A 25,259-nucleotide genomic window follows, 5' to 3' on the forward strand; every position below is an offset into this window, starting at 1 on the left:
TTGCTCCGTCTTGTCACCATGTAACACATGTGAGTAAATCGTTGTTAAATAAGGCTATTGTTACGATTAGAAATTGTGCATTAACCAGATTATATTTAATTTGTTTCATTTGTTTTTAGCGTAACATTAACGTTAGTTCATGGCCGAATCTAAACGGCCAGCAGCGAATATTTACCAATGTTTACTGTCGTTTACTTTGCACATCTTAGAGATGTTGCCAAAGTTCCTATGGATTTAGTTTCTTCATGTTATTCCAGACAGACTGGATGATGATCAGGTCAGATTTCTGTGGCTGTTGTCATACTGACTGTGCGGACGATTTTCTCCCTGTATACGTTAATTACAGCAAAGTTAATGACAAAATTAATGTTTGGAAATGTAAATTGATATTTTCTGTAGCATGCCAGTTTGATATATCAATACCTCCCCACCCAATTACTTGTAACGTTTGCCTAGGACTTTAGCACAGTAGCCTACTATTTAAGCCTTTTCCCCTCTGCGGTTTAATTATTATCACTATAAATGATCACAATCTCCCATATGATCTGATGATAGTACTTTTGTTTGATAGTAATGTATAGTGTGTGTATGGTATCTGTAAATGTTTAGTGTGTGAAATTGTTGGACAACCACTACACACACATTAAACAGGAAAATAAACATGTCTATATCTTACTAAAAGCCTTTCTGTCTGTTCATATATTTTATATAAATGCAGAGCAGCAAGACCCATGGGATTTCATCAGCCACTCACCATCAGAGTCCTCAGTGGAAGCTGAGAAGAGCAGAAGAGGAAGCCAAGCAAGAGATGCCAGAAAAAAGGGGGAAGGAAATAATGTGTTATTTTGCTGTTTGAGTATAGGCAGGCGCAGTGGGTAGCACAATCGCCTCACAGCAAGAAGGTCGCTGGTTCGAGCCTCGGCTGGGTCAGTTGGCATTTCTGTGTGGAGTTTGCATGTTCTCCCCATGTTAGCGTGGGTTTCCTCCGGGTGCTCCCACAAGTCCAAAAATATGTGGTGACATTGGGTAAGCTAAAATTGTCCGTAGTGTATGTGTGTGAATGAGTGTGTATGGATGTTTCCCAGTGATGAGTTGCAGCTGGGTGGCAACACTGTGGCACAGTAGGTAGTGCTGTTTCCTCACATCAAGAAGGTTTCTGCATGGAGTTCTCCCTGCGTTCGCGTGGGTTTCCTCCGGGTGCTCCGGTTTCCCTCACAGTCCAAAGACATGCGGTACAGGTGAATTGGGTAGACTAAATTGTCCGTAGTGAATGCGTGTGAGTGGGTGTGTATGGATGTTTCCCAGAGATGGGTTGCAGCTGGAAGGGCATCCACTGCGTAAAACATATGCTGGATAAGATGGTGGTTTATTCCACTGTGGCGACCCCAGATTAACAAAAGGACAAAGCCGAAGAGAAAATGAATGAGTATAGGCAATGATAGACAAGACAATGTTTGATTAATATGAAGTCTTTTAAAATGCTTATTTATTAAAATAAAGGTTACAAAGTAAAGAAGAAATATATTGTGTGTTTGTATATTTATTTCACTGCCTTCAAGATTTTACATTGTAAACTAAAGGGAACAAGGGGGGAACAAATATTGTATTTACCCTTTAACTACAGGTAACAAGAGAGGAACAAAGCTTCACTTTAATTTACAACCCTCAAATGTGGTATTTACCCTGTAAGTACAGGGAACAAGGGAGGAACAAAGCTTCACTTTAATTTACAACCCTCAAATGTGGTATTTACCCTGTAAGTACAGGTAACAAGGGAGGAACAAAGCTTCACTTTAATTTACAACCCTCAAATGTGGTATTTACCCTGTAAGTACAGGGAACAAGGGAGGAACAAAGCTTCACTTTAATTTACAACCCTCAAATGTGGTATTTACCCTGTAAGTACAGGGAACAAGGGGGTAACAAGGGAGGAACAAAGCTTCACTTTAATTTACAACCCTCAAATGTGGTATTTACCCTGTAAGTACAGGGAACAAGGGAGGAACAAAGCTTCACTTTAATTTACAACCCTCAAATGTGGTATTTACCCTGTAAGTACAGGGAACAAGGGAGGAACAAAGCTTCACTTTAATTTACAACCCTCAAATGTGGTATTTACCCTGTAAGTACAGGGAACAAGGGAGGAACAAAGCTTCACTTTAATTTACAACCCTCAAATGTGGTATTTACCCTGTAAGTACAGGTAACAAGGGAGGAACAAAGCTTCACTTTAATTTACAACCCTCAAATGTGGTATTTACCCTGTAAGTACAGGGAACAAGGAGGGAACAAATACTGTATTTACCCTTTAACTACAGGGAACAAAGAGGGAAGAAGCTGAACTTTAACATACTAGTGTATACTTGAACACTAAGAACAGAGTAAACTACAGCAGCAGTTTTTATTGATTGAAGATCAAATTACTAGATTTTTCTATAAAGCATCAGCTATACATTTACTGAAATGCAACAGTTAGCCCCCCTGTGCAACAGCAGTAAAGATTAGCAGTAAAGGCTGTTTTAATCTGCACTGAACCCTGACGGTAGGCCTATGTCATGCAAAGTTATTTGTTGATAGTGAGTTATGGAGACATTGATGGCTTTGGTGAGATCGACGAGTAAACATAAGGTAAGTAGTGTATGGAAATATATTTTATATTGAATTGCAGATTTAAAATACATACAGTATACAATAAGGGTTCATAATTTCACAGGTTGTAAACCTTTTATTCATTAAACACCCCATATAAAACCCAAGCACTGAATAAGAGTACTAATGTACTCACGCAGGTGCATATACAGTACATTTGCAGATAGCAATAGGTTGTCACCATCCTTGCATAATTATATGTATACAATACTTGAAGAAATGTACATCGCAAACGTAATGTACTTTGCGTGATGAATATCTTATTGTTACTCCCCTTTTACGCAAACATTATGGTTTGTTCTTTTGCAATTTAAAGAAAAGTACAACGTTATTTCACTGTACTTACGCTGTACCTTTCATGCTGAATATCTGGTTGTTACCCCCTTATTACCCAAGCATTACAGTTTGTTCCCTTATACTTACGTAAACGTTATTTATACTTACACTATAGGTACAGAAAAGTACACCGTTATTTCACTATACTTACGCGGTAATTTTCGTGATGAACATCTGGTTGTTACCCCCTTTTTACCCAAGCATTATGGTTTGTTCCCTCATACCTACACATACGTTCATTATACTTACACAGTACGTACAGAAAAGTACACTGTAATTTCACTGTACTTACGCGGTACTTTGCGGGTTGTAAAAGAAAGCGTTACCAAATTCCCCACACCATTACACCACCACCACCAGCCTGAATCATTGATACAAGGCAAGATAAATTCATGCTTTCATGCTGTTGGTGCCAAATTCTGACCCGACCATCCGAATGTTGCAGCAGAAATCGAGACTCAGACCAGGCAATATGTTTCCAATTTTCTATTGTCCAATTTTGGTGAGCCTGTGCGATTTTTAAAAAAATCTCACATCTGTTGTTTTACATAGAAGCAAACTATAATATCAGACACTTACTTGTGCTCTTTACAGTCATCGGACACATCAATGTTTGTGTGATCAATGATCACACAAACAATGATCTGTTTGTGTAACGTGGTCTGCTGCTTTGGAAGGTCCATAGCGCCGTCTGGTGGATTTACTGGAAAATACAAGTGGTAAAAACTAAGAAAACAGTTAAACATTTTCATATTAGTCAATGAAATTACTGAAATTAATTTAAAAACTGAATGAATATAGATTTACACACATTTGCTCAAGTAAATAAACAGAATAAACGATGGGCTAAAAATCTGTGGAAATCTGCGGAATTCTGCGTGCGCAGATTCCGTGTAGCTCTATGTTTTTTGGACTTGTGGGGGAAACCGAAGCACAAGGAAGAAACCCATGCCAACATGGGGAGAACATGCAAACTCCACACAGAAATGACAACTGACCCAGCCGAGGCTCAAACCAGCGACCTTTTTTGCTGTGAGTTGATCGTGCTACCCACTTCGCCACCGTGATGCCCTAAATAATAAATAAATAAATAAATAAAGCGCAGCATGCAGATTGTTCGTCCCAGGCGTGTGTTATGGGTGTCAGCTGTGCATCAAAGTGATTAATTATGCAATTATGCAGAAGTGAGTTCCAAAGACAAGCTTATTTGGTCCCCTACACCCTTCATCCCTTCGAAGCGGTCACTCCGGAGGGTAAACCATTCGAACGGTTCTCTTCTGAATAGAACGCAGTGTAGGTCTGCTAAATTTGCGCACTAATCCAGAACTCCACACCCCTCCGGTGATAATGGTACGGCCCGATTGCGAGCGCAGAAAAGAAAAATGGAAAATCACAATAATGTGTCATTATTTAAAGTTTGCTCTGACATCAGATTTAAATGCAACAACCTCAACTTGTAGAATCGAAAATTAAACCGAGTGACAATTATCCATTGTTGAAGAAAATGTTTGAGATGCATTTTTCATTTGTTTGATTTTGACGGTGTGAATTAAACAAAGCACTGCAAAGTGTTACACGGGCCCAAGATATTTATATTCATCATTGGTTGATTTTGGCTTCATATTTTAAGAACTTAACTCCCCTGCTACCTAAATTTCTTTAGCATTTACTTTTTGTTATTTATTTATAAATGTTGTATTATTAACGAGAATGGAAAGATTGTGAATGTATGCAATTGGATTGTTATCTCAGTCTTTTGTGTAATTCTAAAAAGTATTAATGCCTTTCTGTTACTGTTCATTCATTCATTCATTTTCTTGTCGGCTTAGTCCCTTTAATAATCTGGGGTCGACACGGTGGAATGAACCGCCAACTTATCCAGCAAGTTTTTACGCAGCGGATGCCCTTTCAGCCGCAACCCATCTCTGGGAAATCTGTTACTGTTCAAGCATTAAAAATATTTGGGGCCATTCTATGTAATTGGCCCCACCTATGGGTTAAACCATTCTACAGGTTGTAGGGTAACATGTAGAAAAAAAAATTAAACATAAAAAGACATTAAACAAAAGTATAAATTAATATAAGTATATTAATATGCATACAAAACTCAAAATACAACACATCAAATAACCAATACAGATATAAACAACAAAACAGTGATTTTTATTCACTGACCAGGGGGTCGTGACGCTGATGATGTCATCCAAAATGGCTGCTTAGAAGTGAAGGCGGGAAAAGACTGTATAAACGTCTTTGTTTGAAATGTAAACTGGTTTGGTGCTGAGGAAATGGAAACTGGTAAGTGTATGTGATCTTTCTATGTCTGGTAAATAAATAATGTTTAAAAGAAAATGTGTCAGTGTGAATGAGAAGATGATATGGGCTATTGTTTGACATGAAATGGAGATTTTTACATAAACGCAATGCTAACTTTGACAGTAAATTAATCTATACACATTACACAAACACACACATGCACAATACAGATAACACAACAAAGATCCATGTTTATAAGTATGTATTTTATTTATGAGTGCAATGTGATGTGTGTTTGTCTCCTTGTTCCTTGATTTTGTTAGTGTCACAGTGAAGAACCAAAGACACTGTGAGACTAACAAAATCAAGGAACAAGGAGTGGGTGGTCAATCTAAACTATAGATTCTTGGTAATTAAAGACTGCAATATTAAGAGACATTGGCCAACAAGTGAGCAGTGCTTGGTGGTTATCATACAGCGATGTAAAACTAAAAAGAGGAAAAAAGCGCATGAAACACTGGTTGCAATCTTGGTTAAGCCGAAGGGAAGTTACAATGCCACAAATGCCATATAAGCAGAACTTTGTTCTGTGGTTTGAGCAAGTTATGGCAGATTAATCATCCATTTCACGATGCAACCTACTGCAAGGTACTGCAAACTGCAAGTCTACTGACACTTTCTTTTGACATTTTCTTTTTACAAGCCATCAGACTTCACTGACAAATGTTTACGCGTACAGTATTTATATCTGCTACAATATTTGCACAGCATCCCTGGTGTACTGGTCGGCATTAAGCCTGGTTTATACTTCTGCGTCAAGTGACCGCCGTGACCCACGGTGCATGCAACGCGCGTAGCTGTGCATTTTTTATTTTTATTTTTTAAATTAGAATATGCAAAAATCATACAAATACAAGAAAACATCAACAAATAACAAATACAAAGCAACGAAACAAAAACAAAACAAAAACAACAACAATATAGTCAAGTACTGGTATGTGCGTGAGTGTGTGCGTATGACTGTGTGTATGCATGTAAAGGTAACTTGGTGGACAGGTCAGAGTACATACATAAGGAACAATAACAGTCAATAAATGAAGCAAGTGTCACAGATATAGATAAAACATATAGAAAGAAACCAGTCAGAGGTAGGGAGTAACAACAATGCTTATTAATGTATGATAGTAAATATGAGAGTAAAAAGAGAGAAAGGACAACAGTAATAACTGACAACAATAATAATAAATCACAAGTGCTACACCAACTACTACTACAGAAAGTTACTTATATTACAACTACTACTGCTTCTACTACAGCTACAACCACGACTACTACTACTAAAGTGTCTACTAATACTGATACTACTACAACGACTACCACTACTGATACTACTATAGTGTTTGCTAAAACTAATACAACAACATCTACTGCGATGACTACTACTACTACTACAATCACTTCTACTACATCTACATCAACAACATCTACTACTGATATTATTACACCAACAACGACTACTACTACTACTGTAACAACCACACCATTACTACTTCTGCTACTACTATACCAATGACATCTACTACTACATGAACTACTACTTCTATAATCTCCGTAACAATTACTCAATAACAATCGATACTATTACAATGACTACTACTTCAACTACTACTACTACTACTACTCCTACTACAACTACTACCGCTACAACTACAACTGCAACCTTAATAATGTTAATGGTATAAATACTTGTAATAATGATAATGAAAAGATAACAGGACAAGTCAGAACAGTAATAATAATAATAATAATAATAGCAAAAAATAAAAGTAATACCATGCTGTGCATTTATACTTCTGCGCGCTGTCTCTGTTGCTCTGCATTAACACTTCCAAAACGCTAGTGGGCAGTGAGCAGTGGCATAGCGGATAGGTCCGCAGGGCACGCATCGTGGGGGGGCCCTGCGTGATTAGGGGGCCCCGCGTCGTTGCGATTTTCAATAATTGAAAATCCAGCAACCGCAATAATCAAACTCTTGGGAACAACTGTGATCGGAACCAAAGTTTACTGGTCTGTGTTCTCTGAACACCTCAAGCGACGGACTACTTCATTATCAAATATACCATAAAGTTGACTTGATTTCAACTCTCCTCGATGCTCACACCGGAGAAGACGCGCCGCTCTGTTTCTCGCCGCCGGTTCTTATTGAAAATGAATGACTTCCAGCTACTTTGATGCTCTCGCTGCTTTGTGATTGCTCCTCAGTTTGTGAAGGCTTTCCTGCGTTGTCGCTCCACCCCGCCCCCCTTTCCCGCTCTTTAGTTTGTGATTGCTCCTCAGTTTGTGAAGGCTTCCCAGAGTTGTCGCTCCACCCCACCTCCCTTCAACGCTCCTCAATTTGTGATCGCTTCTCCGCGTTGCCCCCCCCCCCCCATCATCAGGGGGCCCTGTCGGTGATTCCTGCAGGGGGGCCTCCGCATTTTGTGCTACGCCACTGGCAGTGAGGTGTTAATGTGTCTCTGTGTCAAGTTTCTTCGCTGGTGTTTTGTTTTTTTCTAAACGCTTTCTGAATGTACAAGTGGCTCAAACTCGCTCATTTTGAGGCAGGAACCAGCAGACGTGCAATCACCACAGTGAAAAACAGCAGCGCATGTGTGTAGGAACAGCTGATGGTGACTACAGCAACGACAAACAGCAGAGAATCGCAAGCTCAAATGCATTTTAAATAAATCAGTAAAGATAGTGGCATGTATCACGTTTTCAAAGTGGTTTTAGACGCGATATGTGAATATAAAGAATTAACCAGATGCAGTACAAGACAAGCAAAGAGATTTCAAGTAACAAAACACAATTAAATACATCCATGCTGAAAAAACAGCTTAAACCAGCCTATACTGGTTAGCTGGTTGACCAGCCTGGTTTTATAGGGACTTCGGCCATTTCCAGTCTGGTCTTAGCTGGTCAGGACAACCAGCATAATGCAGATATTCAGCATTTTTGATGACAAATATTTTCTGCAGCGTCCTCAATTCACCATAGTTTCTCCCGCTTATCCACTTTTGAATTCAGTAACTTTTTTGCAAGTCATACATGTAGCTTTTTCCCTGTTTGTACTGTAGGTCAACACAGATTTTTGATTTCTACCTAAAATGCTGACTGACTTTTTTTTAAATAATAGTATTAAATTAAATTATAAATTGTGACTATTTAATTATTTAAATGCAAAAAAACAGTTCATTAATATTTCAATTTTGAATGATTGTAAAAGTTGAGCAGATCTCCGCTATCATCCGCTTTTGTTAAGAATGTTTCTGTATTAAGTTAAACAGAGCAGAAATACACACTCGGTTACTCTCGAGATTTGACCTGAAACAATGATAGCCTCAGATTAAAAGAGTTTTTTTTTATTCAAGCCTATAACAGAACTGAAGAAAAAAAGTATAACAAGCTACAATTAAAATAAAAGAATGAAAGAATTTTAAAGATTATATAAGCTGAATAATGTTATAAATAAAAATAAAAAAGTTGGCGTTCATTAATCAGGACTGCAGACTTTCACTCCTCTGTGGCAGCATGCTGATCGACTTCATTATCTTGAGCTGGGAAACACAAAATATAGAATAAATGACATTTTAATTACTGATACTGAGAGAGAGAGAGAGAGAGAGAGAGAGAGAGAGAGAGAGAGAGATCTCACCATGAGCTCTGCAGTATTTGACTCCCAGTATGATGGTCACCAGCAGATATGGAGAAGCTGCCACTAGAAAACTGACCAGTTTAAGAGCTGAGAGAACCGACAATGAAGACTCTGAACCTGAAACACGGACAGTAACACAACACATGAAGAGATAAAAAAAATTATATATGCCAAATATGAGGGTGAACAGTGTAGCTTTGAAATTAAACTATTATACTGTTGATAAACCATGGAGAAAGCTCCTGATGTTCAGTGTTGATCACTCACCCATAATATCAGACACAGTCAGAGTCACTTCATTACTCCATTTAGAAGAGCCTGATGATTGTCTCCAGCCAGAACACCTGCACATCTGTGTGGACTCTACAGTGATATTGAACTCTTTCTCCTCAGACTTGTACTCTTTATCTCCACAGTGGAATCTGTATTTCCAGTCTTCTCCCTGTATGTCACATGTGAGAGTGACAGTGTCTCCTCTGAGTATCTCTGATGGTTCAGACTGAACAGTCAGAACAGCTTTATATGACTCTGTATAAACTGAACAAACAGAAGAGATGATAAAACACACAAAGGAATAGCTCAACATCTTATAAACCCTGCATAAATGTCACTGCACAAATTTGTATTTTGAATTCTAAAATGTTTGAATCACTGGACCCCATTGACCTTCAGTGAGGGGAAAAACAGTTTTCTTTTTTGCACAAGTCATAAGTTTTGAATGAGATGAGAATACTTGAGTTTTTAGAATTTGATTAGTTGGGGAAAGGTTTAAAAACATTTACATTTAGTCATTTAGCAGACGCTTTTATCCAAAGTGACTTACAAATGAGGACAAGGAAGCAATTTTCACAACTATAAGAGCAACGATGAATAAGTGCTATAGGCAAGTTTCAGGTCTGTAAGTCGAAGATGGAAAGTATTACTAATTTTTTTTTTGGGTACAGTTAGTGGTATATCCAGAGAGGCAATTGCAGATTAGGAAGTGAAGTGGAGACTACATAGTTGAGTTTTTAGTCGTTTCTTGAAAATAGCGAGTGACTCTGCTGTTCTGATGCAGTTAGGGAGTTCATTCCACCAACTGGGCAGATTGAACGCGAGCGTTCGCGAAAGTTATTTCTTCCCTCTTTGGGATGGAACCACGAGGCGACGTTCATTCACAGAACGCAAGTTTCTGGAGGGCACATAGATCTGCAGAAGTGAGAGCAGATAAGAACGAGCAAGGCCAGAAGTCGCTTTGTAGGCAAACATCAGAGCTTTGAATTTGATGCTTTCACTATCCTGAATCACTGAATTTGTTTAAAACATTAACATTAATAAAAATTCCTAAAGATAATGTGATTCAAAAAAGCCATTGTAGTAAATTCCTATTTATAGCAAAGCATGAGAGTGCATACAACCTCTGCAGGTTTCATTACTAGCACAGTCTGACAAAAGACATGTACAGCACAAAGATATATCCTGTAGTTCATTAAAAAAAAAAAAAAATCAACATTCTGCCATCGTTTACTCACTCTTAACTTGTTTTAAACCGGTTTGAGTTTTTTATTCTGTTAAACACGAAAGATGAAATTTTGTAGAATGTTGAAAATTTGTAAATTAGGTAGTTTATGTTGTCTCTTTAGACACAGAAAAGGACAGGTAACTCCTAATCATCTATTCACTTGACTACTCGTAAATGAATGGCACATAACATTTATTGTATGCAAACATTTTTCAGGATTGATGTAAATGTTAATACCATACATATAAACTATTTGAGTAATTTGTTTTAAATGACTCTGGAATTTGTGCTCATTTATTTGTTTGTTTAAATTTGTATGTGAACGACCCTCTGTTCTTTCTAAATGGTGTGGTCCCGGGATTGGTTTAGTTTGGAGGTTTAAGTTTGTTTTTAGTTGGAGACCTTTGAACATCTGAGCCTCAAAAACTTTATTCCTGGTACTTATTGGTTTGATTAATATTTTTATGGCCAATATTTTTGCTTTACCTCGTCTGGAAATAAAAAACAAAATAAATGTGAATCATGCCTCCTGCTTTACTGGAAGAGCATCAGAGTAAGAAAAACAAATACTATAAAAGTCAATGGTCACAGGTTTCTAACATGCTTCAAAGTATCTTCTTCTGTGTTCAATAGAACAAAACAAAACCTTACTAATGAGTAAATGATGCCAGAATCTTCATTTTTGGGTGAACTAAAGTGGACATAATTAGGAGTCAATGAACCACTTTTAGTGCTAATTAGCAGGATTTTATATTTAGTGTATCCTCCACTTCTTGTCACACAAACACTCATATTTTGTAATTAAAACATCATTTTTGTCATCAATTTACTGCACATGATGCAAATAATTGTGACACTTGTAGTTCAGTTAAAGTATAAAACATAAAACAGATGATACGAGGTAATTTTTCCTTCTAACTCACCTGATACGGTCAGTGTGTGTTGATCGCTGGTGTGTGTGTGTCGTGATCCTCCAGTTTCTTCTCCTCTACAGCTGTAAAGACCTGCGTGAGATTCATCAACAGAGCTGATTCTGTATTCCCGAGATTCACTGTCCTGAATCACTGAATCATCTTTATTCCAGCTGTAGCTCCAGCGAGTGACGTCTGAATCTGGTATGTGACATGTGAAAGTGACCGTCTGTCCCCTGAAAACACCTCCATCAGGCTGAACACGCAATGAAGCTTTGAGTCTCTCTGTGAAACATGACCTCAAGATTAATTCAGCTGACAGAATATGATAATGTTAATCACAGTCATTGTGAACAGTAATATTACATTTACTCATAATCAGATTGTCTTGCAAATACCTGTTACTGTTAACCTGACTGCTGGACTTTGTGTTGTGGCATTATTTGCTGCTATTACACCACACTTGTACCATCCTCCATCAGAGATCTTCACATCTGTCAGTGTTTTAGTTTCATCAACAGTTCCTATTCTGCTGGAGTCTTTGTACCAGATAATCCTCCGTACAGTTGATCGTCCAGCATCGCAGCTGAGAGTAACTGTGTCTCCAGTGAACACTGAACTCTGGGGCTTTATGCTTATTTTTAATTCGTCTGTAAATATTTAATGAGAGGATCTTGGGTTATTGTCTAGTGTTTAATGATTGTCTTTTGCTGCACGACTTCTATCATTTACATTACTGATGTTTCTTTCACACTTGCGCTTTAGTCATATGCTTAACTATATTTTACTTTGTTTTTCTTATATTTGAGGTTTGTGTGACATAAAATCCATGATTCAGATATTATTCATCAAATACTCAAAACAATCATTCACAGTATGGCATGTAGTAAAATGCTGTAACACCCAAAACTGTTGCTGTCTATGGAGGATGAGGGAGCTCTCAGATTTAATCTAAAATGTTCTCTTAGCACCCTTAAAGGGTCACGAAACACCAAAACACATTTTTTGAGCTGTTGACAGTCGTATTTGTGTCCCACACTGCTAAAAACACTATTAGGACACCTATATTTCACTAAAAAGTGTAAATTGGTTGTTTTTGCGTTATTTCAAGCAAATTCGTACTTCCTGTTTGAAACGAATTTTTGAAGCTGTGTCACGGTCATGACATAATAGCGTTGTATTCCAGCGTGCAGACTGGGCGTCTGTGCCAGAGTGAGTCTTATTACGTCTTACAGTGTGATGCATTAATGCATGAGTAAAGCTTGGTTCAAACCAATCAGCGCGCTCTATTGTGCAACTTCATTAATATTCATTAGTGTCACCGTGTTTACACCACAAAGACGCCACGTTGTGTTGGCAAAACAAGCGTGAAGTGTTGCTTTTATAGTTTGCTGCCATTAAGTTTTGTTTTCATTTTCTCTCTGTGAGAGCGCAGCTGGAGTCACGTGTGGATTAACAGTGTACGCAACGCGCCACAACAATAACTTACGTGTCTAAGGAGGATTATTGTTTACCTGAGAGCTGTTCTCATCTGCAAACGCTGAAATCCGGATTCGCTTGTAACGTTAGTCTCCTCTTCATAAAGACGCGGCTCTAGTTGCTGGTGATTGTCCTGTCTCTACAGATTTGTTAAGTGAGCGACCAGTGCTCTTTGTTTATTCAGTTTGTTCGTATCGAATTAAGTTAACTATTGCACTGAGTGCAAACATAGCACCGCATTTTGTGACCGGAATAACACACGCGGCTTTCTGACGCTACCTGCCGTGTGTATCTAAGTTTCCGGGAAATGCAGAGTTTTTTTTTCTCTCATTCGCCGTGCGGTATCAAACATTGCATGAAAAATACACGCTTAGAGCAGCTCCTCGAATCAAATATCGCGTTTGTCGCGAGGGGCATGAATGAATTCCCTGAATGAAAGAGCCAAACTGCTGTTAAAGTCCATTATTTAATAATTTGGCAAATAATTCGACTACAGATGTCCATGTAGGTTAAACACCATTACTTTCTCATGTGTGTGTATTTTGACTAAAACTCGCGCGTGCCCAAATAGACACTCCCACACCCTCCCACTTTAGTTCCTCCAACACTCCCCCCTAAACAGAGCTGGACACGCCCACTTTTCTGACTTTTTTCAAAGTAGAGGTGTGAAAACACCCTGCTGAAACGAGAGGGTTTCATGGCCCTTTAAATGTTGTATCTTAAATCTTAATTCATGTTCTGCAGATGAACGAATGTCTTAAGGATTTGGAACAATGTGATGGCGAGTAATTAATAACATTTATCATTTTGGGGTGAACTAACTCTTTTAACAGTCACCCTTGTATAATTACCCATTTTGGCCTGCTTTTACATCAAGTTTCTGAACAGTTGGACTGTTTTTAAAACTTCTGCACATGACTTCAAATTCACCTTTAATAGAAATGCTTTGACTGTCCTTGTTACACATATTAAAAATTGTACAGTAGAAAACAGGACAATAATGAAGAGTTAAGTATAATGAAACCCACATTAAACACAAAAGCAAGTTTCAATAAAACATTAAGAAAGATCCTGATGTTGAGTGTTGATCACTCACCCATAATATCAAACACAGTCAGAGTCACTTCATTACTCCATTCAGAAGAGCCTGATTGTCTCCAGCCTAAACACTTGCATGTCTGTGTGGACTCTACAGTGATCTTAAACTCTTTTATCTCAGACTTGTGCTCATTATCTCCACAATTAAATGAGTATGTCCAGTCTTCTCCCTGTATGTTACATCTGAGAATGACAGTGTCTCCTCTGAGTATCTGTGGTAGTTCAGGCCGAACAGTCAGAACAGCTTTAGGAGTTTCTATAGAAACTGAACAAACAGAAGAGATGATAAAACACACAAATAAGCTCAAATGAGTTAATGAACTCAACATGCTCCAAAATTAGTATAAATGTTACTGCAAAAAACATATTTTGAAGAAATAATTGTCACCGTACATCTGATTCTAATACATATATACTAAATCAAACTCACATGGTAGATTCAGTGTGACAGCATCACTGATCTCTGACTTCAGTCCGTCACTGTTTCTTTCTCCTCTACAGGTGACTTTACTCCTCCTGTGAGAAACACCAGTGCTAAAGCTGAATTCTCTGTCAGTGGCGAAGGGTTTAGTTGATCCATCTTTAAACCAACTGTATGTCCAGTCATCTTCAGCTCCTGGTATTTCACATCTGACAGTGGTGGGCTCATGTTTGTCAGGGTATAAAATCACTACGGCCTTTAGTTGCTCTGTAACGCCACAGATGTAATTCAAGCTTGAATCAAACACACTGTCAGAAATATTGATACTCAAGCTGCCACTGGGGTGGTACCTTTTCAAATGGTACACATATGTACTTAAGGGTACATATTATCAGTACCTCAAAAGTATATAGTAGTACCTACTAAAATTTTAAGAGGAACACTTTTAGAACTAGTATGTACCCTTGAGGTATTATTATGGGGCTTTTAGGTACAAATGTGTACCTTTTGAAAAGGTACCACCTTGGTGAGAGCTCGTGTACCTTTATTTCTAAGAGTGCAGATGGGAATACAAAGTTGGGCCAAAAAAACACTAAATCACACATTTCATTTGAGACACTGATATACACTTTTTTCAGTTTTACTGTGTTTTACTATGTGCAAAAATACATAAATAAATATGTAGATCACCTTCAGTTTGTGCAGGATGGATGATTGAAATCAGCACTAAAAGACAAAAAGTACATATCATGTTCATGTTGCTTTTATGTACACATAATACAGTATGATATAGATATGTTATTATAATGATACTGTTTGTTCAAACTGTGCATAATCCCCGATTATCTTTATTTTAACAGTTTACATGTAAAGAGGAGTTTCAAACTTTTCCAACAACCCATTTTAAATTTTGTTGTTGTCAGAAATTCATGGAGAAATTTTATTGAAGCACAGATGTAATGTTAATTGTCTGTCAATATCCAATAGATTTTGAACAAAATGTAGGATTTAGTTTGTTAAAGGCCATAAAAATAATAGTTTCTAAAGTAAAAAAAAGAGGCTTTGACTGAAAAAATGCCATCAAATTATACTATTACTATTATAATATCATACATAAACACACAGTAGAAAAACATTTACAACTTAACAGCTGCCCATCTGAAACAATGGATATTATAAATGTAGGGAATATGTAATATCTCTTCCTTTCCTCCGGGGGGAGCTGTGTGTTGTGTTAGGGAGATGGGCTGCAGTTTGGCCTCAGTTGTGTTTCGCTGTGGGAAAGGTAAGGAGAATTGATTCAGCTCTACACATAATCTGTTTAATTTCGACAATAATATTTGCCATCCATGTTATTTTATGAGATATGTTATAGTTTAGGCATTAATTAATGTGTAGAGGTCCTTATTTTTGATAGATTGACTTATATTTCTGATATTTCTGATATTTTAGTTGTTACCATGCGGCATAGCATATTTTATGTTGTTTTAGGTTTGATAATACATGTTATTTGGTTGGTTCTTTATATCCTGAATATATTTAACATTTATAATTGCCTGTCATATGTTCTAGTTTATCTTTTCAGTGTTTAAGTTAGTTTGTGAACAGCTAGCTTACTAGTTATGTAGCTGCAGCATTTACATCATTTATTTTTGATCATTTGTACACTTTGTAATTATTTTGTGATGTACTGAGTTGTGTTTCGCTGTGGGAAAGATGTTGCAGTGCCATTTCTGCTGTACAAGTGACAAAATGAAGAGAGGAGTCCATTAAAGGGAAAGCTGCTCTGTTTGGCTCAACCACGGTCTTGGTGTCCTTCCTGTTCATCCTATCACACATACACAACGCAGAGACATTTTGGGGAAGTACACCAACGAAGAGGGTTACATAAACATAACATGCACTGAAATAAATAACAGAAAAAGCTAAATATTAATTTAAAATTAATATTATTAAAAAATTGATAAATAGTAATAATAACAATAATAATAAAAAAATAATAATAACAATAACAACAATAATAATAATAATAATAATAATAATTACTATTATTATTATTATGTAATAAATAATAAAGGCTTTGTCCCTTTATTAATTCGGGCTCGCCCCTGCAGAATGAATTGCCAGCTTATTCATCATATGTTTTACGCAGCGGATGCCCTTCCAGCTGTAACCCATCACTGGGAAACACCCAAACACACTTATTCACACACATACACTACAGACCATTTTTAGCAATTCACCTATACCACATGGTTTTGGACTTGTGGGGGAAACCGAAGCACCTGCGAACATGTGGAGAACATATAAACTCCACACCAATATGCCAACTGACCCAGCAACTTTCTTGCTGTGAGGCGACCGCACTACCTACTGCGCCACCGCGTTGCTCAAATATCAAAAATAAGTCAGTAAAATAACAGAATACAAAAATATCACTACTTGGTTTTTAATAAATAAAAACATTAAATAAAAACAGAATAAGCCCAACCAAAAAAATTAATTCAATTTACTAAAAATGTATAAATAAAATAAATAAACAAGCAAATAGATTAAAGGAATAAGCAAATAAATACATAAAATGAATCAGCAAATAACTAAATAAATAAACAAATACATTGGCAAATATTAAATATTTAAACAAAAAAATCAGCAAATAACCAAATAAGCAAATTAATAAATTAGCAAATAAATAAGCAAATAAATAAAAAGCTAATAAATAAGCAAATAAAGAAAACAATTAATAAATAAGCAAATAAAAGAAAATAAATAAATAAAATGAATCAGCAAACAACTAAAGCAAATACATGAGTAAATAGGCAAATAAATACAAGCAAATAATTAAGTAACGCAAACAAATAATAAGCTAATAAATAAACTTAATAAATAAATATTATTTATATATTATTATTTATACATTTTACTTTTCATTGATGTGGGAACATCTCTCAGATCATAACCTTATCTGCTTTCCCTTTCCACCATGTTTAAAGTTGACGTGCTCAGCTCAGTTTATGATGTGCTCCATTATCCCAAAGTTTAACATGTCTCACTGACCAATAGGAGCACAGCAGCTTTAGATCTTTCAGACCAAATGAACAGAAACAGAGACGATGCTGATGATCCTGTCTCCACACAGGTGAGTGAGCTTGACAAACCACCTGCAGAAAACACTACTCCATATTTTAAAACAAACAGACAAATAATAATAATAATAATAAATAAATAAATAAAAACAAATAATAATAATCTAAATTCACTTAGGTTTGTCATGGCATTTATATACTGCTGCTCTCTGATGACTTGAAGGGCTTTTTATCCTCACTTGTAAGTCATTTAGATACAGTAAGTGTTTGCTAAATGAATAAATGTAAATAATAACTGAGGAGACAGTGAAAGAGGAAGCATGACTAAAACCTGTGTGCAATTCTAAAAATAATTATTAGTTGTTGGTGTCATGATGCTTCTATAGAGCTGAAAGCAAACTCAAGGTATGTTGAATGCTGTCAGTGCTTCAGTGGAAAGGGTGTCATCATCATTGTGGTCAATAACGTCACTGGTCAGAGTTTGAGTAATCAACAGAAACTCAAACCATTTCACAATATAATCCATACATGGTTATTCTACTGCTGAACTAGTCCCGACAAACACATTGATAGTCTGAGCTCAATATCATCAAGTAAACACAATTAATACATTCACAAAGAGTCAAAAAGAAAACAGACAGAAATATGAGGAAAAACTATACAGAGGATAACAGCACGTCCAATTCAATGCATAAAGCATCAAAAAACAAATGAACGACACAAATGAATCCATTCACATACAGCACATCCAAGAAACCATTCACGAGATGCAGATGAATTTATAGTCTGCCAAAGTTATCAAAGCATGAAAAATAAAAACTAAGAAATAGCATACAGACGAACACTGATTTATTTATTTATGATTTATCATTACATGCTATGAAGAAAGATGATGTATTTTAATTGAGAATGAGAAGCAGATACTCACAGAGCATTAGAGGAAGTGCATTGAGCTCCATCCTGATCTATTAATGATACTCTGCCAAACACACAGTCTGTGTTAAAGACTCGACACTTCCTGTATAATCACACACAACATATAAGAGAAGGTAGAAATAATTGACACAAACGGATATTTCATTGTACAACTCTGTACAGTATATTAACTATTGTTAATGGATTTAAAAGCAAATAATATTATGTCAGAATATTAAAAATGTGTATAATAGACTTCACACAATGTGAATTAATTTTACTGAAACATGACAAATGAACCTAATAGGGACATAGCTTTTTAGCATAGTAAAGGGTTTCAGAAAAATATTGTGCAAAATGCAAGTGGTTCTGCACATCTCTCTGGCTGATTTTACAGAATAAACTCATGTGCAACACAGTGTTTAATAAACTTATGTACAGTACATCATCCTCATCATGCTTATTGCCTGATCCACAAAAGTCAAAAGACATTTTCCCACTATATAATTACAATAATTCCTGCATTCTACATTAGTGTCTGCAGCCATCTGCTGGTAACAACCGAAACTAGCTGCAGTTTGCTCGAGCACATGCTAAATATACAGTAGTCAACAATTGAAGTGGATATTTCATCAAAGTTGTCCTAAAACTATTCAATAACACCCATTCTTGCCTGAGGATGAGAAACTATTGAATAAAGTCATTATTTTTGTTTTTTGTGTGCACAAAAGTGAGCTCAGAGCTTGATAATACTCTAGCTCAGCGTTTCTCAACCAAGCTCTTGGAGGACCACCAGCACTGCATGTTTTGGATGTCTTCTTTGTCACACCTATTACAGGTCTTTCAGTCATTGCTAATGAGCTGATGATCTGAATCAGGTGTGTTTGTTTAAGGAGAAACTGATAATGTGCATAGCTGGTGATCCTCCAGGAACCTGGTTGAGAAACACTGCTCTAGTTGAACCACTGAACATGGTCGGCTTACAGGATGTTTTTTTTTTTTTTGGCATTTTCTAGACTTTGAATAACAACTCTGCTTTTTATAGAGGATGAGAAAGATCTCGGATTTCATCTAAAATATCTTAATTTATAGTGAGAACAGCTGAGAAGACAATTGGTGTCCCTCTCCCCTTCCTCTAGAACATTTACAACACCCGTCTCACCCTAAAGGCCCTCTGCAAAACAGCAGATCTCACCCACCCAATGCACTTTGGTCTGCTGCCATCAGGGAGGAGATTTTGAATTCTCCAGGCCAGGCACAACAAACTGAAGGACAGCTTCATCCATCAGGAAGCGGAACTCTCTCCCAGCTCTGCCACCACTCTCCTCTCCCTCCCCATGCACCTTTGGGGACACTTTTACTCACACCACTTTATGTAACATTGGACTGCTGGTTAGTCGCATCATACTACCTCCCTATAGATTATGTCACTATCATAATAATGTTACAAGCCTTTTTGCACTATACAGTATACTGTTTTACATCTGCACAACTCTGGTTTGTACTTGTTGCCATATGCTCTTAATGTAATTGTATAGTTTACAATTTTTTAATGTATGTTTTTAATTACATTTTATGTATAATTATACTTATTGTAAATTATTTCTAAAACTCTACTTTTTGTATTAATATTATATGTAGGCACCTATAGGATCTGAGAGTAACAGAATTTCAATTTTCTGTATGCCCTGCATGTTGAAGGTTTTAGCTAGTTTTCGGTTAGAGACCTCTGAACATCTGAGCCCCAAAAACTTTATTTCTGGTACTTTAGTTTAATTTCTGTATGGCCAAGTGTTTTTGTTTTTGCTTGTTTGGAATTTACAAATAATTAATTGTTTGTAAATCACGACTCCTACTTCATTGGAAGAACCCTCAAAGTAGGAAAAAACACATACTATGCAAGTCAATGGTTACAGGTTTCCAACAAAGTTCAAAGTATCCTATTCTGTGTTCAACAGAACAAAACTAAACTTTCTAACTAATAAGGAGTTAGTAAATTATGTCAGAATCTTCATTTTTGGGTGAACTAAAGTGGTTAGACATTTAGGAGTCAATGAACCCCTTTAAGTGCTAATTAGCAGCATTTTTTATTTAGTGTATCCTCCACTTCTTGTCTGACACAAACACTCATATTTTATAATTAAAACATAATTTTAGTCATCAATTTACTGCACATGCTCCAAAGAATCGTAATACTTGTAGTTCAGTTGAAGTATAAAACATAAAACAGATGATACGAGGTAATTTCCCCCTCAAATCTCACCTGATATGGTCAGTGTGTGTTGATCGCTGGTGTGTGTGTGTCGTGATCCTCCAGTTTCTTCTCCTCTACAGCTGTAAAGACCTGCGTGAGATTCATCAACAGAGCTGATTCTGTACTACTGATATTCACTGAAAAAAAAAAAAATAGAACATTACTATTTTTGAGGGGGGAAAATTACATGATCAACCATGACAATAAAGAATTTCAAATTACTAAAATAATATAACAATTATGAACTACATTTTTTTAAATTTAAATTAAAATGAAATAAATCAAAGACTTTTTCCAGAAGGAAAAATATTACAGGAAATACTGTGAAAAATTCCTTGCTCTGTTAAACATTTGAAAAATATTTGTAAAAGAAAATACAAAATTTATAGGAGGGTGAATAATTCTGACTTCAACAGTGTATGTAGACTATATAAAAGGTATAGACTATATGAACATGAGAAAACAATAAATGATGAGGTGAAATCATTAATATAAATCTTAATATGCACTGGTTCCCTTTTCCACTGTTTAACATGCATGATGTGCTCAGCTCAGAATTACACAGATTATAATATTTTAAAAGTGCATCACGTGACAAACTGACCAATAGGAGCAGAGCAGCTCTTCAGCACATGCCTTTCAGACCAGATGAACAAAGAGAGAAGACGCTGCAAAGTGGAATTATAAAAATGGACAGAAGATTTGTGGAGCATCCCAGTGAAAAACACTCCACTACAACTCGAGTCAACATTTGTTCACAAAAACTTGACTCCAAATTTCCAAACTCCTAATAGTTAAAATAATGAATCAACTCTCTGTTTTAGTCTGTAGATCTGTCTCTGCTCTCAGATTAGGTGGCAGTCTATAATAACCGAAGAACCGGTGAAAGAGGAAGTATGAATAAAACACCCCCTGTGCATTTCTAAGAATAAATAATTGTTGTTGTCATGATGTTTTTTAAAGAGCTGAAAGGAAACTGCAGGCGTTGTGAATGCTAGTGCTTCAGTGGAAAGTGTGTCATCATTGTGGTCAATAACATCACTGATCAGAGTTTGAGGAAACAACAGAAACTCAAACCATTTCAATCTATACATGGTTATTCTACTGCTGAACTAGTCAACAACTGAACCAAGATCAGCAAAACATGACAAACAAGCTGAGCATCTGAGCTCAATATCAAGTAAACACGATTAATAAATTCACAAAGAGTTGAAAAGAAAATAAGACAGAACTATGAAGAAAAACTACAGAACATTACAGCATGTCCAATTCAATGCACACACCATCACAAACTTCAAACTGAATGAAACTTAATGAATAAAACTCACAAATCTAATTCATCTACAGCATATCCAAGAAACCATTCACATATATATATATATTGTTCTATATATAGTGCAGATGAATTTGGCATAAATTCTCCCAAAAGATTGATAGGAGCATGACAAATAAATACCATATAGAGAAGCACTGATTCACTACATCATTACATGCAATAAAAAATAAATGTATTTTAATAGTCAGAATGAGAAGCAGATACTCACAGAGCATTAGAGGAAGTGCACTGAGCTCCATCTTGATCTATTAATGACACTCTGCCAAACACAGTCTGTTAAAGATTCAACACTTCCGGTACAAACAACATATAATAAATAGAAATATTTAACACAAATAGATATTTAAATGTTTGCTACTGACTGTGATGTAATGTGTAACTCTGTACAGTATATTAACAATAGTTTTAAAAGCAGACACAATTCTGGCAGGATATTAAAAATGTGTGTAACATATTTTACTGATAATTACATTTACTGAAACATGACAAATGAACCTAATAGGGTCATGATCTGGAAGAAAAAAAAGGACTTTTTTTGGCATTATAAATGGTTTCAGCATTATTTTGAAAAATGCAAGACATAAATCTACAACCCTCCGTTTCTCCTGCGTGTGTGTTTGTTTGTACTTGGTCAGAAGCACATGCCCAAATGGCAACTCCCATTTTTATTCAAACGCTGCCCATTTTTCCTCCCCCTACACTCCCACCCAAACAAAGCTAGACACGCCCACTTTCCTGACTTTTTCCAAACTAGAGGTGTGAAAGCATCCTGCTGAAATGGGGGGTTTCATGGCCCTTTAAGACTAGATGACAAACAATTCACTCGTTTTGAATTCAGACTAAAGGGAAGTATTATTTATTGGGCCTAAATCCTGTACACAGCGATCTCACAACTCGACCTGCAATTAGAGGGATACAATGCAAGCATTAGCTCTACTGTAAAATATCTGGGTGTCATATTAGGGCCTACTCACACTTTGCCATCCGAACCGTGCCCAGGCCCATTTCCCGGATTGAGAAGTGTGAGTGCGCTGAATCGGGCTCAAGCACGGTTCACTTGGCCGGCCCTGGCCCGGTTGGAAGAGGTGTGCCTGAGCGCGGATCACTTAGGCTTTGGTGCTGTACGCTTGTGTGTGAGTGCAAAACGCGCCAAAGCCCGAAACTGAAAGCGATACGTGACTTTTAAGGGGTTGTTTCATATAGATTTATTAATCATTCTTACTGTTCAGTGAACGCAAACTGCCGTAGTTTATTAAAGACGAGAACTCCTCACAGCACGACAGCTGCGCGCATTCAGCAGACCTTCTCCTTCCTCCAGCACGAGAGCTTTATGATTGTTTATGAGCGCCAAAATTAGCGGATCTGTTCGGCGAAATATCTGACTGCATGTCACCGCATCCCTAAGGACTGTTTGGCGAAATATTTTACTGCATGTCACTGCATAACAAACAACTGAAACGATATAACTAGAGAAATCTCCACTGTGCTGCTGAGTGAGAGAGCGCTTCTCACTGAACAGCGCAGCAGCGATGACGTAAGCGTGCCGTGGCCCATTTGTGGTGTGAGCGCGGGCCGTCGGGGGAGACGGGAGGGGGGACAAGCGTGCTTTGGCCCGGTTCGAGGCAACTGTACCTAGTGTGAGTGCGGCCTTAGACAGCAATTGAACTTTTGAAAATCTTCCATGTTACAAAAACTGCCTTCTTTCTCAATGAAAGGCATGTCAGTGGGGTTAAGGAGATCCTCAAAGTATTCCTTCCTCCATCCGACAACATCCCCAGTCAAGGTCAACAGCTCCCCACTTTCACTGTAAACAGAATTTTTAATTTATTTGTATTGCAATAACGTGCACCTTTTGTAAAGCTGCTTTAAAAAGCTGCTTTGGAGGCTTAAGCAACTGATGTATTGTCAAAAGCCCCTGATCCTTTGGGAATTGATTGCACAAATAAAAAAAGGGTTGTATAACATTTATTTCTTCATCAAAGAACTTAAAATTACCACATCACGCGCATTTCACTTAATCCAGCGTTTGTGTCAGTATTTTAATGTTATCTGTTCAGCAGTACCCGTTTCTACCAGCAGGTGGGAGTGGCACTGTTGTCACCATAGAATGTAAAATATAGGTTGTCACCATAGACTGTAAAATATATGGACGTAGTATCCGTGACGTCACCCATAGGTTTCTAAAGAGCGCAAAAGAAGCCACAAGTGGGTTGGCGCAAGATGGCGACCTAGATGGTTGTGCTGGTTTGAGCTCTGAGCTATCTGGAGGAGTTTACATTGTTTGGACGAATATGTATCACTCAAATCAAGGTAGGGACTTTTAGAAGTAGTAACTCAGCTAATTTCGATGTTTAAACCCCAGTTATAGACTGAACTATACGCAGATTCAAGAGTTCAGTGCACGTGCAAACGCTGCAAAAATGCCAAAGAGTAAAGACTGAAAGTTGTTCTCTTCACTTTTCGAACCTTTTGGAGACCACGATTTGTCGTCAAATACACCATCAAGCAGTCCTCTCTCAAAAAAACTTTGTCAGGATGAATATGATCCTAAAGTGTCTATTGTTGACATACTGCGTGCTGTTAATTCCCTCAGTGATCGATTTGCGTCGATGGAACAACTTGCCCAGAATATGATTAAGATTGCTAATCTTTCAAAGGCTGTTGATTTTGTTGGAGAGGAGTTTAAATCGATGTCTACACGAGTTACGGCAAATGAAAATAAGGTCACGCAAATTCAGCAGGTGGTTCAAGTGGTTCAAAGCAAATGCGATCAAGCCGAGATCTACAGCAGAAGGTGGAACTTAAGAATCATCAATCTCAAAGAAACCGATGGAGAAAATATCAGAAGCAAAGTGCTGGAAATCCTTAAAGTTCTCACTCCAGACGAAGCAGATGACATCCGTTTTTATGTTGACACCATTCACAAAATTGGTCGTCTCGGAGCAGGTGGAAATCGCCCTCGACCGGTCAGAATTCAGTTTGCGCTTCGAGTGTACAGGGAGAAAGCCTGGAAAGCGGCTCGGGATCATCCCGCTCTTAAGGAAAGAGGTGTTCGTCTGATTAGGGACTTGGCGTTTGCAGAAAGACAACAGAGGAGGTTGCAATGGCCAAAAGTAAAAGAGGCAAGAGAACAGGGCAAGAGAGCTCACTTTCGTGGTGCAGATGCTTTTATTGATGGCAAAAAACTGTCCGTCAAGGAGTGTGAAGCTGAAAAGTAAACACTGACAGAAAACTACTATCTGGTCGCTGGCTCTTGTCAGTGTCAAAAGTTAACTTATTCGTTCAGTCTGATCGTCCGGGTAATGTGACTGTTCCAGTTTAAT

General features: G+C 37.2%; 1 protein-coding gene across 2 annotated transcripts; it reads right to left on the reverse strand.

The window, feature by feature from the left end:
- Positions 1 to 8,626: 8,626 nt before the first annotated feature.
- Positions 8,627 to 22,352, reverse strand: si:ch211-163c2.2. 2 transcript variants are annotated; one of them, XM_087260368.1, is made up of 11 exons: positions 22,145 to 22,352; positions 20,610 to 20,737; positions 18,360 to 18,449; positions 15,036 to 15,071; positions 14,355 to 14,612; positions 13,923 to 14,189; positions 11,746 to 11,997; positions 11,360 to 11,632; positions 9,203 to 9,472; positions 8,936 to 9,052; positions 8,627 to 8,837 (listed from the first exon to the last, which is right to left on the reverse strand). In XM_087260368.1, exons 3-11 carry the CDS (start codon positions 18,388 to 18,390, stop codon positions 8,794 to 8,796), a joined length of 1,548 nt encoding a protein of 515 aa, XP_087116494.1. In that variant the 5' UTR covers positions 18,391 to 18,449; positions 20,610 to 20,737; positions 22,145 to 22,352; the 3' UTR covers positions 8,627 to 8,793. The 2 variants fall into 2 exon arrangements, with proteins under 2 accessions (XP_087116494.1, XP_087116495.1); XM_087260369.1 differs by lacking the exon at positions 22,145 to 22,352 and adding an exon at positions 21,205 to 21,319.
- Between the last annotated feature and the right edge of the window lie 2,907 nt (positions 22,353 to 25,259).

Source organism: Danio rerio, chromosome 7, assembly GCF_052040795.2.
Source record: "Danio rerio strain M-AB ecotype USA chromosome 7, GRCz13ab, whole genome shotgun sequence".
NCBI classification, from domain to species: domain Eukaryota; kingdom Metazoa; phylum Chordata; class Actinopteri; order Cypriniformes; family Danionidae; genus Danio; species Danio rerio.

Coding starts and splice junctions, on each gene's coding strand:
- si:ch211-163c2.2 (XM_087260368.1), bottom strand. CDS start 18,390: ATGGAGCTCAATGCACTTCCTCTAATGCTCT. Junction 11,633..11,745: donor AGTCAGGTTAACAGTAACAG/GTATTTGCAAGA, acceptor CATGTTTCACAG/AGAGACTCAAAGCTTCATTG. Junction 8,838..8,935: donor CAAATACTGCAGAGCTCATG/GTGAGATCTCTC, acceptor TGTGTTTCCCAG/CTCAAGATAATGAAGTCGAT.